The sequence below is a fragment of the Crinia signifera genome, chromosome 6, assembly GCF_055691185.1.
Source record: "Crinia signifera chromosome 6, ASM5569118v1, whole genome shotgun sequence".
Classification (NCBI taxonomy): Eukaryota; Metazoa; Chordata; class Amphibia; order Anura; family Myobatrachidae; genus Crinia; species Crinia signifera.
Genome location: NC_139222.1, coordinates 228,417,914 through 228,436,196, shown reverse-complemented (window position 1 = coordinate 228,436,196; position 18,283 = coordinate 228,417,914). Strand labels below are relative to the sequence as shown.

General features: G+C 45.2%; 1 protein-coding gene across 2 annotated transcripts in view; it reads right to left on the bottom strand.

Moving 5' to 3' along the window:
* Positions 1-17,781, bottom strand: part of RNLS (renalase, FAD dependent amine oxidase) — a 177,760-nt gene extending 159,979 nt beyond the window's left edge. The window contains exons 1-4 of one of the 2 annotated variants that reach the window (XM_083149055.1): positions 17,527-17,781; positions 6,834-6,939; positions 5,409-5,551; positions 719-880 (exon numbers count right to left, since the gene is read on the bottom strand). In XM_083149055.1, the coding sequence (XP_083005181.1) occupies positions 719-880; positions 5,409-5,551; positions 6,834-6,939; positions 17,527-17,656 (541 nt within the window). In that variant the 5' untranslated portion in view covers positions 17,657-17,781. The remainder of the gene's footprint in view (positions 1-718; positions 881-5,408; positions 5,552-6,833; positions 6,940-17,526) is intronic. The other variant, XM_083149056.1, reaches the window with a different exon arrangement.
* Positions 17,782-18,283: the final 502 nt, after the last annotated feature.

The window sequence follows — 18,283 nt, the reverse complement described above, 5'->3', positions numbered from 1 at the left end:
TGGATCCCACATCCATGCAGGAGGTGCCTAGTTATACTGCACCAGGCGCTTCTGCTACATTTGCCATAAGTAAGCACTGCTGTAATGCTTATTACGACAGATCCCGAATCAGGCCCTATGTTGCTAATTTCGTTTCTTTCTTTTTGAAAACCTTCAATAAAAATACTGACTTTAAAAAAAAAAAATATTAGCATGTTCACCTCTATCCCACATTACAGACAGAACAAAATAATAGCAGAACCATTTAAATGTAGGTCTTGTACAGGAACGCCTTAAAACCAGAACATACACAATTTTGTGCTTTGCTTTAAAAATATTGTTCAAAGCTTCTAAGTAGCACCGTTTACTATGTACTTAACCCTTTGCGTGCCAACATCTCTGAGAGAAAAATGCCAGCATCGGTCACATTTGTTATATAAATGCAAATAAAAAAAATGTTGTGTAAAACAATATTATATTTCCTTTATAAGGCAAACATTACAGGTCATTAGGATGAATAAATATGTGTGCTTGACAATTTTCACACCTATTTTGACAAAATCACTTACACCTCTATTACTTAACTGCACACAGTGCCTACGGTCATGAGCACTGCAGACAACACAGACATTGATGCCCAGTGTCAGAAAGCTTTTACTACTAGGTCTGGCTGCTATGCAGTGAGTGCTTGGATGTAATAGTTATGTGTATAAGGCTTATGAGAATAAATAGGACTTACAGTTCCTAATATCGCCTTCCAGCTGTAGAATCTGTGGGACTGGCATAGTAAGAACCACAACATCAAAGGCTTCAGGGGACCCAGACTTCCTGCACACCTCCCATCTTGAATCTCGAAGGTTTATGTGTGTGACGTGTCTCTCGTAATAGACATCAGCACCTGCTTAGAGTGGGAGGGATAGTTAACATTTACTTAGATGGAAACAGATTAAAATGCCCCTACTACTAATCAGACAAAGGGGCTAATACAGAGTTAAAAGCAAGTTTGTTTTAAAAATACACTCTATGCATACTATGTAGCCTTGCATACACAAGTATGGATGATGATGATGGGGCCGTCTGCATTTCAGTCACTGGGCAGTATTCAATGCTCCCATTTTGCTTTTTATTTAGGCGAGGTTCGCTTTTTTTTGTGTGAGAAGGCCAGTCCTCTCTCCAAAAATGTTCCTCGCCCTATTCAGCGCTCCCGGTTCACCAAAAAACCCCAGAGAACTTTGCCCTGTTCGCCGCTTGGTCATCGCTGTTGCTTTCTTATGCTACATAGTTACCAAAAAATATATATATTTTCTTTTTGGTGTCTGCAAGTCTATTTTTTATTATTTGAAAGAGCTATATTATTTTTTTACTTTAGAAGTGTCACATTAATATATTTGTATTTTTTGTGGTCATTTTTTTACCCCCCCCCATGATGCATTTTCTCTCACTGTATATTCTACCCATGATTCACCTCTCCTTCCTCACTAGTTTGTTTGGAGATACACAGATTTTCACACACATTTAGCTGCTTTGGAATAGTTTTTAAAGGATAATTTGCTTTTTTCTGCATATCTCTGCAATATTTGAACACTGCATACAAAAGGGACCATTAACTTCTCGTACGCCGCATTGGTCAACGCTCGCCGTCACGGGCGCGAGCAACTGACACGTTCAATAGGGTGAACAGGAGGCATGGCGAGGGGTAGAAAAAATGGAGAATGCACAGCGAACGAAAAATGGAGAACTCTGTGCTGTGCTCGCCGGAGCATTGAATACTGCTAACTGTATCTGTGTGGTAATGAGGTGTTCACACATAGGAAATGTTAAACAAGGGAGTGCTGAGGGCCTGTCTATGGACTTGTGGGCTACTCAGAGTTGTACATATGTATAATTGTGCACATTTCTATCGATGTTGACCTCCACTAACAGGGAGGTCTTATAGAGTAGCTGCTGACAATAGCGCAAAACGAAAGTCTTTCTTTCACATACATATGTATAATTGTGCCTGTTTTCAGACAGCTCATTAGCTGGTGTACATGGATGACAATGAAACCAAGAATGCGGATGTGGTCAATCTGAATCTGCGTTCAGGCAAATCTATGCATTAAGGGCCTTATTCTGGTTCACTCTTAGAGGCAAATTCCTTCTCAAATGGACAAAACCATGTGAACTGCAGGTGGGGTAGATATAACATGTGCAGATAGAATTAGATTTGGGTGGGGTTTTTCTTCAAAGTGAGATCTATATTGCAGTGTAGAAATAAAGCAGTCATTATTTTCCCTGCACAGAAACAAAATAACTCACCAAATCTAACTCTCTCGGCACAGGTTACATCTGTCCCCCCCTGGTGCTTTTTAATTAAGCCAGAAGTGGAAGGAGACAGAATGCCGAAGGAAGGGAGTGTTAGCTCTGAAGACAAAGGTAACGTGTCATCATCCAAAAAGCCTTATGATGTCTTGGATATAAAACTGATTCACTGCACTGATGTACTGAAGTGATCTATGCCCTAGTATTTCTTAAATCATAGGTACAGTATAGTGACCGTAGAAAAACTATAATAAAATGTATGAGAAAAGTTGACCTGCTGCGCATCCTTTTCATTCGCCCATGTATAATATTACCGGCTTCCATACATTGGCAGGTATTCAATGCGGCCGGCGAGGGGGTTAAACAGCGAGGATTGCAGAAAACCAGCGATCCTAGCTGTTTAACCCCCGCGCCGGCCGGCCGCTCGCTCTATTCAATGTTCTGGGGAAATCCTCGCCGTCACAGGACAGCGAAAATTTCCCCAAAACAGCGAGACCCGCGGCTAATGCAGAAAACTCGCTGTATTTAGCCGCGAGTCTCGCTGGTTCAGGAGCCGCATACGCCAATTCCCCCTCGCTCAAAAAATGGAGCAAGGGGGAATTGGAGTATGAGGGGGGCTGCGTTGAATACTGACAGGGTGAGTGGTGACAGCGAGCAGGAAGCTCTGCTCGCTGTCGCCGCTCGCCCACAGCATTGAATACCCCCCATTGACATTATACATACCTATGAGTTATAACCTCAGATGCGGAGAGTCTTTTTTCCCTGAGGTGGAAGTAACGGAGCTATTGACCTGGTAACACCACCACACCTCACCTAAGCAACATTACTTACATATATTTTTTTAGTAAAAACTGATCTTTAATAGAAGAAAAAAAGTAATTGATCCTAATCTGTGAAAGATTCTCTCTGCCAAGACTTCCACCTGATGTAACAATGCTATAAAGCCAATAAGTAAAGCTTACAATTGGCAAAGAGTTGTCAATAAACTTTGACAGCATTTTTAATAAGTGTCCTAAATAGTAAAGTGATACTTTGCAAAGGGCACTGGAGAAAATTAGCACTGCTGACTCACTTAATTTGGCATATGCTTCTTTTGCACATTAAAATGTAACATGGAAAATATTTCTCCCATAAAGTAAATGGTACAAATTATTAAACAGCATATAGCTTTATGCAAACAGCTGAAGAGAGGAAACTTGGAAAATGTATTGAAGAAAAAAAAAGGGCAATCCTGGTTCATCAAACTGAACTTGGGGACTATAGGGTAGATGTATGAAGCAGTGATAAGGGAGGAGAAGTGATAAAGTTCCTAGTGCTTTATCACCGGCCAATCAGCTCCTGGCTGTTAAATTACAGGCTGGGTTTAAAAAGGAAAAGTTAGAATCTGATTGGCCGGTGATAAAGTACCAGGCACCTTATAACTTCTCCCTTATCACTGCTTCATACATCTACACCAGGCATTCCCAGCCACGGTCCTCAAGGCACACCAACAGTGCAGGTTTTGTAGATATCCAGGCTTGAGCACAGGTGACTTAATTAGTATCTGAGGGATTCTGATTAAACCATCTGTGCTGAAGCCTGGATATCACTAAAACCTGCACTGTTGGTGTGCCTTGAGGACCGTGGTTGGGAATGCCTGATCTACACCTATGTCCGCTATGGTAATTCAAAATGGACCCTCAAAAAGGGTTTAATAGGAGTCACTCCCACTAACAAAAAGCATAGCAAATTCCAATATCCTCCCCACTGAATACTGTACAGGTATTTTCAATACTATTATTATATACATATTATTGTATTATAATGGGTATGGTTCGACCCATATTAGGTCGACATTTCTTAGGTGTACACATGAAATAAGTTGAGGTCGACATGGCTTGAAGGTCGACAGCATTAGGTCAACAATGGGAAGATTGACTGCCTAAAGGTCGACATGAGTTTACCGTGTTTTTTGCCCCGAATGTCATAATTGTTGACATGGACACCGTCAAAGTGTACCACTGAGCTCGCCATGCTGCGCTCAGCACATTATTTTATTCTCTCACCATGCCGTAGAGCAGTGTTTTTCAACCACTGTGCCGTGGCACACTAGTGTGCCTTGAGCTGTTCTCAAGTGTGCCCCCAGATCTAGAGATGCCCAAACCAGTTTACAGCCACCACCAGTCCAACTGTTATTTACTGGTCTCTTCTTTCCATGTAAAGGGCCAATGCATTTTACTTTTGTTACCTGTGGGGACCAATGTGATTGTTTTTTTATATGGGGCAAATAGGTTTGGTATTTTCCTGTGGGGGCCAATGTGTTTTGCCCTGTGGGGATCTCATGGTGTGCCTTGGCAACTTTAAAATCTTATTTAGTGTGCCGCAAGGTAATAAGGTGGAAAATCACTGCCGTAGATAATGGTAGGGCATGAAATACCGCCTGAAGAAAAACATGAAAAACTCATGTCCACCTTTTGACTCTGGATCTTCCAATTGTTGACCTAATGCTTGTGTTGACTTCCAACCCTGTTGACCCTAGCCATATTTCATGTGTCAACCTAAGCCATGTTGACCTACAGTGGTTGCCCAATGTATGTCGACCTAAAGACCATATCCCATTATAATATTATATTGATAGCAGAAGGATGACTTTTATGAGTGACACATTTCTATGATGCTGTTGCCTGAGCCTGGCGCAGAATATTGCCATTATGTCTGGCAATTCATCACCATTGTGCTTTGGAAAATGTGACAGTTGCTGAACTCTCCCGCCGGGTGCCCCGGAACACCCGGCGGGAGGTGGTCAAACCTGTCCTCAAGATCTACCAACGGTGCATGTTTTCCAGGCAACCTGTAGATCTATAGTAGGAATGAATGCAGCTGGTTTGAAAATGTGACAGTTAGTAATGACTACAGCTGTGCACCAGATAGGTGATTTGGAAAACGTGGACCGTTGGTAGATCTCGAGGACCGGTTTGGCCACCCCTGTGATAGCCGACAGCGGCCAATGAGAGAGCAGTGCTAAGTTGTGTTACATTTGATAAGGAAACCAAAGATTTTAGTCATTGTTTATTTTTTTTATCTATGGTTAAGGATCTTATTGTCAAATACATAATACTGCATAAATAATATGAAACGAGCTGTAATACCGGACTGGTTGAGGTAGTGTTTTACAATGGAAGAAACTCCCTTAGGCGTAACCAAGTTATAAGAGCCTTCTTTCATCGCCATGCCTTCTACTGCAGAACTTAATGGTATACAGATGCCTTTAGCCACCAGCTCATCATGAAACCTGAGTGAGAAAAGCAAACGTTAGCCATTAGAACATCACCATCTTTTCACCACAAGAGGTGCAATCAATTTTAATTAATTTAACATAGGCTCATGTTGGAAATAAATATAGCTAAACCAATACCTGCCCTGCCCTCCGCTCTGTGGACCTTACCCATGTTGACCTATGTCAGGTGTTGACCCAAGGCCTTCAGTGGTCGACCTTAATAGGGTCAACCTAATGACCGTATCCATCAGCAGAAGATCACACATGTATGCAGGAGCCGTCTATTTACCCTCAGACGCTTCCTGCTGCACTAGCATACGTTATCAATGCTGCTGCGTACACGGACATAGCAGCAGAGGGTACTTGTTTCCTATCAGGGCGCCCACTACGCAAATAGCTTAGTGCACTATTCTGCGTAGGGAAATTGCATCGCATCGCGTACCGTCTATAGTGCTGTGCGATGCGATGTCCATGTTAACTGCACAGGAGTGCTTATACAATGAAATATCGTAAAGGATCATAGGATCGCATGGCACCAAATGTGATGCGATGCGATGCGATATTACATTGTACAAGCACCCATGCTATGAGATGTGATGGGTGCTTACAATGAGATGTGATATGATGTGTGCATAGTTAGCATCAACCCCAGTATCCACGCCATCCCGAAGCGAGGCGAGCGCAGCGGAACGCGTCCTCCGACCTTTTCATACCCCCACTCTCCACGTCGGTATGGAGTTGATTTCAGATAGTGTGGCGAGCGCAGCGAGCCCCCGAGCCCGAAGCATGGCGAGCGGACGCGGAATACATGTAAAGTAATCCGCATCTGCTCGCCACGCTTCGGGCTCGGTGGCTCGCTGCACTCACCACACTATCTAAAATCAACTCCACGCCGACGTGGATAGTGGGGGTATGAAAAGGTCGGAGGACGCGTTCCACACTGTGCACCTAAAATGGTTCCTGTAGCTGTGGTTATGTCGTCTTGGCGCCTCTGGAGTTTTCACTGACAGGAGGGCATGAAATCGCATTGCATCACACACATCGTACAGTAAAAACGTACCATGCGGTGCGATTTCACTACGTTAGCGTACGTAGAAAATCTGGGCCCCGTGCTAGGAAACAAGTACCCAGCAGTGCTAAAACCAATATGAATCAGGCCCTCTATTCCCCAATGTAACATTTATAATAAATGAGTATATGTCTGTTTACAAATAAAAATGCTTTTACAGTTTTGCTTCTCTGTTGACCCTATAATTACACAATACCCCGTTTTGGTTTTTAAAAAATGAAGTCTCACGTTTTGTGTTTGTGAGCGTACTCCGGTGTGACGGTGATGTACTGGGCTCCCAGGTCAGCTGTACAATTTGGATCCGTAGGAGATCGGCTTGTTGACATGCGCCCTCCTAAATGGTCAGTAATAAGAGCAGCATAAATATTAAAACAAAACATTGATTTATTTTTTCTAAAAGTGGCAAATTTAACCTCAAGTGCTCCCAAACAGGGTCACGGCAGGACACTTCCCACAGCCACGTCCAATCATTTTCTTTACATTAATAGCTACACAGATAGGCTCTTGGCTCCCTTCATGCTGTAACATTTTTGCAAATTGGTTTCAAGCCCGAAGCCACTGACCTGGATGAGTAGATGAACTGCTCTCAGCTCAGTAAGCAGGCACTAAATGCACAGACATTTAAGGGACCAATGGTTACATTACAGATTGCAAAGTGTCAATGTCATATACAGTACATGCTTTTAGAATGGAATTTTCTGCCTGATTCAGACCTGTTAGCAAGGCTGCAATTTTTGCAGATGGACAAAACCATGCTGCCCTGCAGGTGGGTCAGATGTAAGATTTGTGCGAGGTGTGTCCAAACTGAAATCTAAATTGCAGTGTAAGAATAAAACAGTCAATATTTACCCTGCACAGAAATAAAAATAACTCCCCCAAATCTTAAGGCCTCCATACACTAGTAAGATTGGGCAGATTTCACCTGATCCCGATGGATCAGGCCGAGTAATCTTCCCAAATCTGATGTGTTCGACATCCCCTCCAACCCAAAGCGTTGTCCCGTGCGCATCGGATCAGACCCTGTTGTGTTGGATCCGATCCATAGGTGTGTGCCAGCTGTGAAGCACTGCTGGCACACACCTTTGTGCAGAGGTGGATAGTGGCAGGTGCCACAGGGAGGGCAGCTAGTAGCGATGGGGAGCTGATAGCGGTGGGATTCAGACAGTGGCGGGGTCCAGGGAGCTGGTAAAGGCAGGTGCCTGGTGGATTTTTAAATTAACTTTTTTTTTTAAAGACTAACCAGCCGCTGTTTGGCTGAAAGAATTCTCTCAGCAATCAGATAGGAGGCCGCTGATTGGCTGAGAGAATCATCTCAGCCTATAACCGACCAGCCAGTCTTTTGAAAAAATATTTTTTAATTCAGCAGCCACTTCCCGTCCCACTGCACCTGCTGCTACCAGCTGCCCAAACCCCGCCGCTACCAGCTGCCCGGACTAAGCCAAGCAAATCACAGCTGCCCACCCCACCACAGCTCACCAGGAGTTTACATGCAATAAATCTCATGTAAACTCCGTGGGATCTTTTATCCTGTATAAAGTCAAAACTACATTAATAAGCTTTTACAAATGTAATTATTATTAAATGTACTACATGCCCATCTGTCCAACATAGAATGCAGTGCTTGATTAACCAATAGGCTGATTAGGCTGCAGCCTATGGCGCCAGGACAGGGGTGGGCGATTTTCGGTGACATCTGAGGAGTAAAATTGAGTACTAATTTATGCCATGCTTCTTAGCTGTCACCCGTCCCGATGTACTGTGGTGTGTGTGTGTGTGTGTGTGGGGGGGGGGGGGGGGGGTGTAAAGTTTTTATGGTGACTACCAGATGGCTGTGTCAATGTAACTTACTGATGGAACCATTACTTTGTGTACATTGTGCTACAGCGCCAGCTGGGCAGCCGAAAGTATTAGATCCTACAAGCCAGTTGCATAACCTTCATTACATGTAGATGGGCAGTATGACTGGCGGGTCCCTGAGTGCCCATACACGTGTGTTTAGCAGCATTACAAGTGAGAGCTACATGTGTATTAGCCTAGGGCACCTGGAACCTTTAATCAGGCCCTGGCAGAATCCCTTTATATCCACAAAAATCATGAACATGTAAAATAACATGTACAGTAGAAGCGTGATTTTCTGGAAAACTGTCCTGCTGATCATGTGACTTTACTACAGTCAGACAACTCTTCTGTACTCGGAGCTTCGGCAGTAAAACATAGCCCACGCACAGCTGGCTAACAGCGATTCAGAATATAAGAGGATGTTAGAGGAAGAATGTAAGAGGCAATCTGGATTGGTAAATTAAAAACCCTAAGGTCAAAAGGTCTAGATTAAAGTATAAGTGTATCCGCTTTCTAAATGTACACATTTATACATACAGGGGATGGTTTAGAGGTGGACAAAAGTAGAATATCAGACACAAGTGCCCAATTTTTTACTCAAATGCATACCCCAATTTTTACTGGATACATATCGGAATTTCATCGATATCCATGACATTTGAAAGGGTGTCTGGGTGGGTGGCTATCCTCATAGGGCCTACCACGCTGTGTCAGTAACAGGGACCGCATTGAAAGGTTTAGTTTAACTGGCACCAGCGGTTACACAAATGTATGATCGATGTTGTGTCTTTGTGCAGCAATCCATGGATTTGCACCACGGCCTTTAAATGCTATAATAGGTCCCCTGAGAAACTTATATACGTAAAACATAATTGAGCACTATAGTGTTGGGCTCAAAGATATCTCTTACATATTTGTCATCTGTTATTTGTCTGTCTGTGTTTGTTTGTCTGATTTGGATGAAACCAATGCGAGGTGGCTTGATTGGGTCCAGATTAAGTTCACGGCCACTAAAACCCCCAATCCCAACTGAGTGGGGGTCCCAGGGGCCCAAAATGCGGTCCAGCCACTACAAAAAATGGGTCATGGAAGCAAGTTTGAGCCTTCTTTAACTAGCCTTCTCTGGATAGCCATGGTGAGCCAAGGTCTATTGTTCTCAGCTGCAATACAATACATACTGTAGAACAATACATTATTAGAGGATAAGCACAGGATCACATTCACTGCAGTACTGTACACACAACTTCCATGGTAAAGAAACAGAAGAAGGGACCCCGTGTCCCCCTTTTACTATCCACACCACCAGCACAACTATCTCCTGCATATTCATGCTGAATTCTTTATCATACAGTAAAGCTCCGTACACATGGAGCAATATGATCGCTGAACAATATATTGCTCAGTGTCCCATTTTCATTAGCGACCAGAGATGGTCACTGATAAAAGTGAGACTCTCTGACAGGGGAAGACGCTGGTCACAGGAGCATGCTCCTTCAACCAGCAACCACCCCAGGGCACAGGGATATGGTCGATCTGCGTCCTTGTCCCCGGCGATTATGGCTGCAATTGCACCATATGTGCTTAGTTGAACAATCTGTATCACTTCTTTTTACCATGGCATTGTTAATTTTGTAGCCTTGGCAAATAAACTTCTCCTCTTCAATGGTCAACTAGCAGTATAATGCTTCCAGCATAAGGTAAGGGTAATACAGTATGTGCATTTCTATGGCACATACATATGTATCTGACTCCAAAGAAGCGCAGCATGGCCATAACTAGGGTGGTGCACCATGTGGCACAACATGGCACAACAGGGGGTAGCCTCTGTTAATTTTCTGTTTTATTCCAACAAACTTGCAACTTCCTTCTCTTTAATCCCCAGAATCACCTGGCTGACCCCATCTCCACCTGACATCCCTAAGCACCGTCAGGCACACATTCCTTTATTTAAAGCACACATTTCAAAATTCTCTCATATTTCCTATACAGGAGCAAATACCTACAGGAGTAAGTGATCTGACTGTAAAGTAGGTCATGGGTTTGATTCCTGGGTATGACTTTATTTCAAAATGTGTGCTTTAATGATGGAGCATCATAGCAAGTTCTTTCAATGGGCACCATGGTTCACCTTATGTTCCTGAAAATATGGGAGGGGGGGGGGCACATGGCACCAAATGGACCAAAATGTCTTGTTAAAGCATCCAATGAAGACTGTTTTGTGCTGGATCCTCTCCCCTTGGGAGATTCCCAAGGGTAGGAACAAGTGGCTACACCTACCTTAAAACAATGCTACAATTTGCTGCAACAGGCTGCATGGGGTGTTACATCTCAAAGCCCTCACGATTCCTCTCTTAAGGACCCCATACACACTGCGATAGCAGCGTGCGATGCGATGCACGCTCCCACGGGCATCGCAATGCACAGTACAAAAAGTGTGTGCTGCTCATACATTTTGTACTGCTTGCAGATGGCTTCGCATGCAAATCACATGTGTTGCGACGCAATCCGCCCGATAATGCGTCATATGGGGGCCTTTTTTCCCTTTACATATTTTATTATTTGATTTGGTACTTATGTATTAGCAGGGTGCCCAGCTACGCTACGCTGACAACGTACCTTAGGTTATGTTGTCAGCGTAGTGTAGCCGGGCGCCCTGCTAGGGTGACGGGGTGGGGACCGGGCTGAGGCTGCTAGGGTGACGTGATGGGGACCAGGCTGACCTGTGAAGAGGTCCCGGCTCTGAAGGGCGGGCGGCGGGTCTTGAGCATAGCTGGGACGAGGTCCTTCCGGCACTGAAGGGCGGGCGGCGGAGTGTGGTCGGCGTGGCTGTCGGGGACTGACTGCCGGGCCGACCACACTCCGCTCAAGCCCTGCTGCAGAGAAGGGGACACCGGGCCCGGCAGTCGATGACTGACTGCCGGGCCGACCACACTCTGCTCAAGCCCTGCCGCCGAGAAGGGGACACCGGGGAGTGACTGTTGCTGTCGCCGGGAAGTGACTGCCAGAGGGGTGGGTATGCCGGGAAGTGACTGCCGGAGGAGGGGCACCATCAGCGTGGATCGTGGACGATGGACGATGCACACACACAGCCCAGTACAGACAGTAAGTGGTACTTATATGTTAGTTGGGCTCCCACTAAGCTATTTGCTTAGTTTTCCACGTCCGCTCGCCTCGCTGCGCTCGCCACACTATATAACATCAACTCCATGCCGACATGGATAGTGGGGGTATGAGCGTACTAACTATAGTGGGCGCCCAACTAACATATAAGTACCGGGTAAGTATAAAGCCCATTACACACACACTAACAATTACACACACACACATGCTAACAAAGTCATATCCCCAGTATCCACGTGGGAGTGGAGTTAATTTTATAAAATTACATCCACACCCACGTGGATACTGGAGTTTTGACGTGGATAGTGGGGATATGAACCATTGTGTATTAGCACAGCTCCAGTTACGTAAATTACGTAGTTTACGTAGCTAGCATAGTGCTGTATTGGTATTCTCAATACACCACTACGCAAACTACGTAATGGGTGCCCTGCTAATAGCTTTTATTTATTAACAGTTTCTTATATAGCGCACACATATTTCGCAGCGCTTTACAGAGGATATTTGAACACTCACATTAGTCCCTGCCCCAGTGGAGCTTACAATCTATATTCCCTACCACATGTACACGCGCACACACATACATTCTAGGGTTAATTTGTTGGGAGCCAATTAACCTACCAGTATATTTTTGGATTGTGGGAGGAAACCGGAGTACCCAGAGGAAACCCAAGCAAGTATGGGGAGAATATACAAAATCTGCACAGTTAGGGCCATGGTGGGAATTGAACCTATGACCTCAGTGCTGTGAGGCAGTAATGCCAACCATTACACCATCCGTACTGCCCCAATATATCAGAAAATTTCTGACTTTATCTCTCTTTACACTCCACAAATGCATGCCACCTCTCCTGTCAACTGGTTACTCCCTCTCACTCCTGCCTGCAAGATTTTGCCAGTTGTGCTCCCTATCTCTGGAATTCTCTACCTCTCCTTATCAGACTCTTTACAATACTTGAAATGGGCTCTTAACCCCTTCCCGACAGAGCCTGTTTTTGCCTTCCTGACAGAGCCCTTTTTTTCAATTCTGACATGTCTCACTTAAGTGGGGATAACTTTTTTTTGCTTTTACTTATCCCAGTGATTTTGAGATTGTTTTTTCGTGACACATTGTACTTCAAGTTAGTGGTAAATTTTCGTCGATACAGTCTGTGTTTTTTTGTGAAAAATACCAAAATATCGTGAAAAAATGGAAAATTTTGCGATTTGCAAAATGTTAAATTTTCTGCTTGTGAGACAAATAATCTTACCACTCAAAATAGTGAATAACTAACATAGACCATATGTCTACTTTATGTTGCCATCATTATTTCAACCTCATTTTCATTTTTTTGGACACTAGGAGGCTTAAAATATGAATAGCAAATTCTCAAATTTTCAAGAAAATTTCAAACACTGATTTTTTTAGGGACCAGGTCAGTTATGATGTGACTTTGAGGGACTTGTATGTGAGACACCCCCATAAATGATGCCATTTCAAAAACTGCACCCCTCACAGTATTCAAAACAGCATTTTGGAAGTTTGTTAACCCTTTAGGTGTTTCACAGGAATTAAAACAAAGTGTAGGTGAAATTTCAAAATTTCATTTTTTTTTCGGATTTTCAATTTTAATACATTTTTCTAAGGAACACAGTAGATTTTACTAGAGAAATGTGACTAAAAATTGATTCCCCCAATTCTTTGGTTTTCATAAATATCCTATATGTGGCCCTAGTATGCACGGTGACCAAACCACAGGCTTCATAATAGAAGGAGCACCTACTTGATTTTGGAGCCTCCTTTTTATGAGATTATTTTTTAGGCACCATGTAGGTTTCTAGGCACCATAAAATGCTAAAAGTTAGGTACCCCCCCACAAGTGACCCCATTTTGCAAACTACACCCTTCAGGGAATTCATCAAGGGGTATAGTGTACATTTCAAACCCCCAGGGGTTTCACCAATTGTGGTACAACTGGGCAGTGAAAATGAAAAAAATAAATTTTTCATTTTCACAGCTCAGTTGTATCAAAATTGGTGAAACCCCGGGGGGTTTGAAATGTACACTATACCCCTTGATGAATTCCCTGAAGGGTGTAGTTTGCAAAATGGGGTCACTTGTGGGGGGGTTCCACTGTATGGGTGTTTCGGGGGTCATTCAACCAGAATCTGTGCTGCAAAATCCAAAAATCACTCCTTCCCTTCTGAGTCCTGCCATGCACCCAACTGGTATTTTTTGGTCACATGTGAGGCATTGCCGTACTCGGGAGAAATTGGGGCACAGATTTTGGGGTGCTTTTTCTCCTTCATACCTTGTAAAAATTAAAAATTTTGAGCCAGAACTGCATTTTTCTGTAAAAAAATGTAATTTTTTACAGAAAAATGCAGTTCTGGCTCAAAATTTTTAATTTTCACAAGGAATGAAGGAGACAAAGCACCCCAAAATCTGTGCCCCAATTTCTCCCGAGTACGGCAATGCCTCACATGTGACCAAAAAATGCCAGTTGGGTGCATGGCAGGACTCAGAAGGGAAGGAGTGATTTTTGGTGGTGGAATGAATGGTGGGTGCTATGTCGCATTAGCAAGACCCCCGAAGCACCAATACAGTGGAACCCCCCCACAAGTGACCCCATTTTGGTCACCAGCTTTGGGATGGGGGCTGGCGCTGCGGCTGGCGGGGGGGTGGGAGCGGTGCTGGCGCTGCGGCAGCCGGGTGGGTGGGAGGGAGGGGGGCTGCCGGGTGGGAGGGGGGGGGGGGGGCTGGCGATCGGTGGTGATCGGTGCTGTACAGCACCGATCACTGTGTTACCGAGCGGCTTAGCCGCCGGTAACACAGAAAACGCTGCAATTGGCTGTTCACATTTGAACAGCCAATCGCAGCGATCGCCGCGAGGGGGGATGTCTGCTGTCAGGGACAGCAGACATCTCCAAACTGTCACCGCGTCTATAGACGCGGTGACAGTAAAACCATGACGTATATATACGTCTTCGGTCGGGAAGTACCTCCCGACCATGACGTATATATACGTCATATGTCGGGAATATCTATGTATATATATGTGTGTGTGTGTGTGTGTGTGTGTGTGTGTATGTATATGTATATATGTGTATATATGTGTGTGTATATATATATATATATATATATATATATATATATATATATATATATATATATACACACATATATATATATATATATATATATATATATATATATATGTGTGTGTATATATATATATATATATATATATATATGTATACACACATATATATACACACACACATATACACATGTGTATATATATATATATATATATATATATATATATAAAATTCAGCTGCTTTCATTTTATTTCATTTTTAGCAGCTGATGCTGCTGCTGCTGCTGCTGCTGTGGGTACGGGGGTGGGCGGGGGGAGCGCACGCTGCGTGCGCTCCGGCTGCGACTGCCGGGTGCTGCTGCCGCCCTGGACGGTGAGCTGCCGGGGGGGTGGGAGGGGGTGTCTGCGGATCGGTGGTGATCGGTGCTGCACCGATCACCACCGATTTCTGTGTTACCGAGCGGCATAGCCGCCGGTAACACGGAAATAGCTGTGATTGGCTGTTCACATTTGAACAGCCAATCACAGCGATCGCCGACCGGGGGGGGCACCCCTGCCCCCCCTGGGCGACGAGGGGGGATGTCTGCTGTCAGGGACAGCAGACATCACCTAACTGTCACTGCGTCTCTAGACGCAGTGACAGTTTAAACACATGACGTACATTTATGCCATGTGTCGGGAAGTACTTCCCGACCATGACGTAAATGTACGTCCAATGTCGGGAAGGGGTTAAGACCCATGTTTTCCTTAATCTCAGCCATCTCTTATCGTAACTGCAAGCAGAAGAATGAAGCCAGCAAGGGAGCCGGGATGGGACCAGCAAGACAGGTAAGGCCGCGGGCGGGGGGTGCGGCGGGGGGCACCCCCCATTAACGGCGGGGGGGCGCCCAATTCATAGTTACGCCACTAAGTAGCACGAACTACACAAGTACCGAAACTGTACAGGGGAGCCTGGAGCCTGTGGTGTCCTGTGAATATACAGGTGGAGCAGCCTGTGGGGTCCCATTAATTATACAGGGGGGAGCAGCCTGTGGGGTCCTGTTATTATTATACAGGGGGAGCAACCTGTTGTGTGCTGTTATTATACAGGGGATCAGCATGTGGGGTCCAGTTATTATTATAATACAGGGGGGGGGGAGCCTGTTGTGTCCTGTTATTATACAGGGGGAGAAGCCTCTTGTGTCCTGTTATTATACAGGGGCAGCAGCCTGTGGGGGTCATATTCTGTCATGTTCATTACGGTGTGTTCCATAATGTGTAATGGGCATTACAGTGTGTTCCATAAAGTTTAATGCCTCCTTTTTCTGATGCCACACAAGGGTCCCGCCTACTGCAGGTAGGCCTGTGTACTCAAAATGCCAGGGCCGGTTTCTGGTCCCAGTAGGGCCCTGGGTGCAGGGATTGTGCAGCGGCACAGGAGTTAAAAGTGATCTGGAACACCTTGCCCAGTCACCAGAATCTGTACAGGAAGCATGCCTGTTTGATTGACAGTCGTGTCCCCAGTGTGCGCCATGCCTCCTACATTAATAGATGAGGCGGGTGGGCAGTGCTAGCTGCCAGTTAGGGATGGCCACCGTTGCCATCGATGGCAATTCTGCAACTGGCCATCGATAGTGCTAAACTATGTAATGGATGACCATCGATATTTTTACATATCGATGGTCATCCATTGTGTTTGGGCCAATCAAAACACGAGGGGTGGGGCTTCATGGGTGTCAGGGGCGGAGCTATGCTCCATTTTCCCGGCACTTAGAAGAAGAAAAAAAAAAAAAGCAAACCATTGTTTTGCTGTTCCATCGATGGAGGGAAACATCTGGTTCTCCCCCATCCATTGCAAAAGTATTCAACGTCGGGCATGAACCATCGATGATTTCAAATCATCAATGGTCGATGGCCATCCCTACTGCCAGTGTCTCTCTCTGGTCTTAGCTATGCTCCCTCCACCTTCCTAGCCCCCACTTCCAATAGTGCTGGTTGTACGAATGTGAAGATGAGGAGAGGAACTGTCGGCTCTCTGACAGGAGAAAGGAGCTGGATAGAGGATTTCAGTGTCATTTACCATTTATTGCTATACCTATAAAATTGGTGTACTCTTCTTTGGACAGAAATATACAAAACAATAAGGTGGAGTTACAGACCTTGACAGCTGTTTATAGTCTGACCACTGGCAATATGGGCCTTATTCTAGTTCACTCTTTCTGACAAAATCCTTCTTAGATGGATAAAACCATGTGCACTGCAGGGGGACAGACAGGTGTAACTTGTGCAGAGAGAATTAGATTTGGGTGGGGTTTTACATCAAAGTGAGATCTATATTGCAGTGTAAAAATAAAGCAGCCAGTATTTACCCTGCACAGAAACAAAATAACTCACCCAAATCTAATTCTCTCTGCACATTTTACATTTCCCCCTGGTTTTGTCAGAAAGAGTGAACTAGAATAAGGCCCTACTATGTTACAAGGAACACCTAAGTCATGTTAGGGGTTACAGAGAATGAGTGCTGAAGTTGAGAAATATAAATCCAAACAAGGTGTATGTTATCTGGTGTGTTCTGTGATGTTTTTGAGTATACTTCAATAAAAACATATTTTGTTAAACAAATATACACATTACATGGTGTCTCCAGGCATCCCCCACATCTCAGATTGTGCCCACCCTAGAGACAATGTCATTAGGACTGAGGGTCAGGGACTCAGATGTCCCCCAGCCAAGGTAATAGTGACAGAGCCAGGCCATCTGCTGTGCTGTGTACAGTAGGTGTACTATATGTGCACCCGCCGGGGATGTATGGAGACAGCGAGGACACCAGGGAAACTTATGGCTGTCCTGTAGCCAGCGTCTTATGTAAGTGACCTACATAGGCGACGCTGCAGTCACATTACCTGCGCCCCTGGCTTTGTCCCACACCACAAGCTGCAGTCTGCCGCTACTGCTGGCCGCCAACCCCTGTCCCAGAAGGTGGGCACACAGGCTTCCTGTCAGGCCAGCGCCAACGATCAGCACCCGAGACATGGCTCTGTCAGAGGAGGGGAAGCTGAGTCGGAGATCAGATCAGTCAGTCTGGATCCTGCAACTAGTGGCAGCTGCTGGACAAACAGCGCTTTCCCCGGGTTACAGCTTGCAGGAGAGCAAGCCTGTAACAGACGTGGAGCAATTACTAGCTGCTCACAGAAAGCAAGCCCTGATTACTTATTAGCTGCACACAGAAAGCCCTGGTTACTTACTAGCCGCTCACAGAAAGCCCTGGTTATACTTGCTGCTCACAGAATGAAAGCCCTGGCCACTTACTAGCCGCTCACAGAAAGCCTTGGTTACTTGCTGCTCTCAGAAAGCCCTGGTTATTTATACCCCTTTACACTGCCGCAAAAACCAGGGTTTTTCCCTCCTGGCACAGCAGCGGTGTAAAAGGGGTTAACCCGTGTCCCTTTACACGGGACTTCTACCCAGGTCCTGACCAATGTAGAACATTGGCCAGACCTGGGTAGAGGGCAGTGTAAACGGGTACGCCGGGTCATCCGACCCAGCTCCAGTTTACACCAGTGGGGGAGCCAAACCTCCCGACCGCAGCATCCCGCGGCCCGTATGGAGGTTGGGCGGGGGATCCACACAGCCTCCGCTGCTGTACTGTGCAGACAGCAG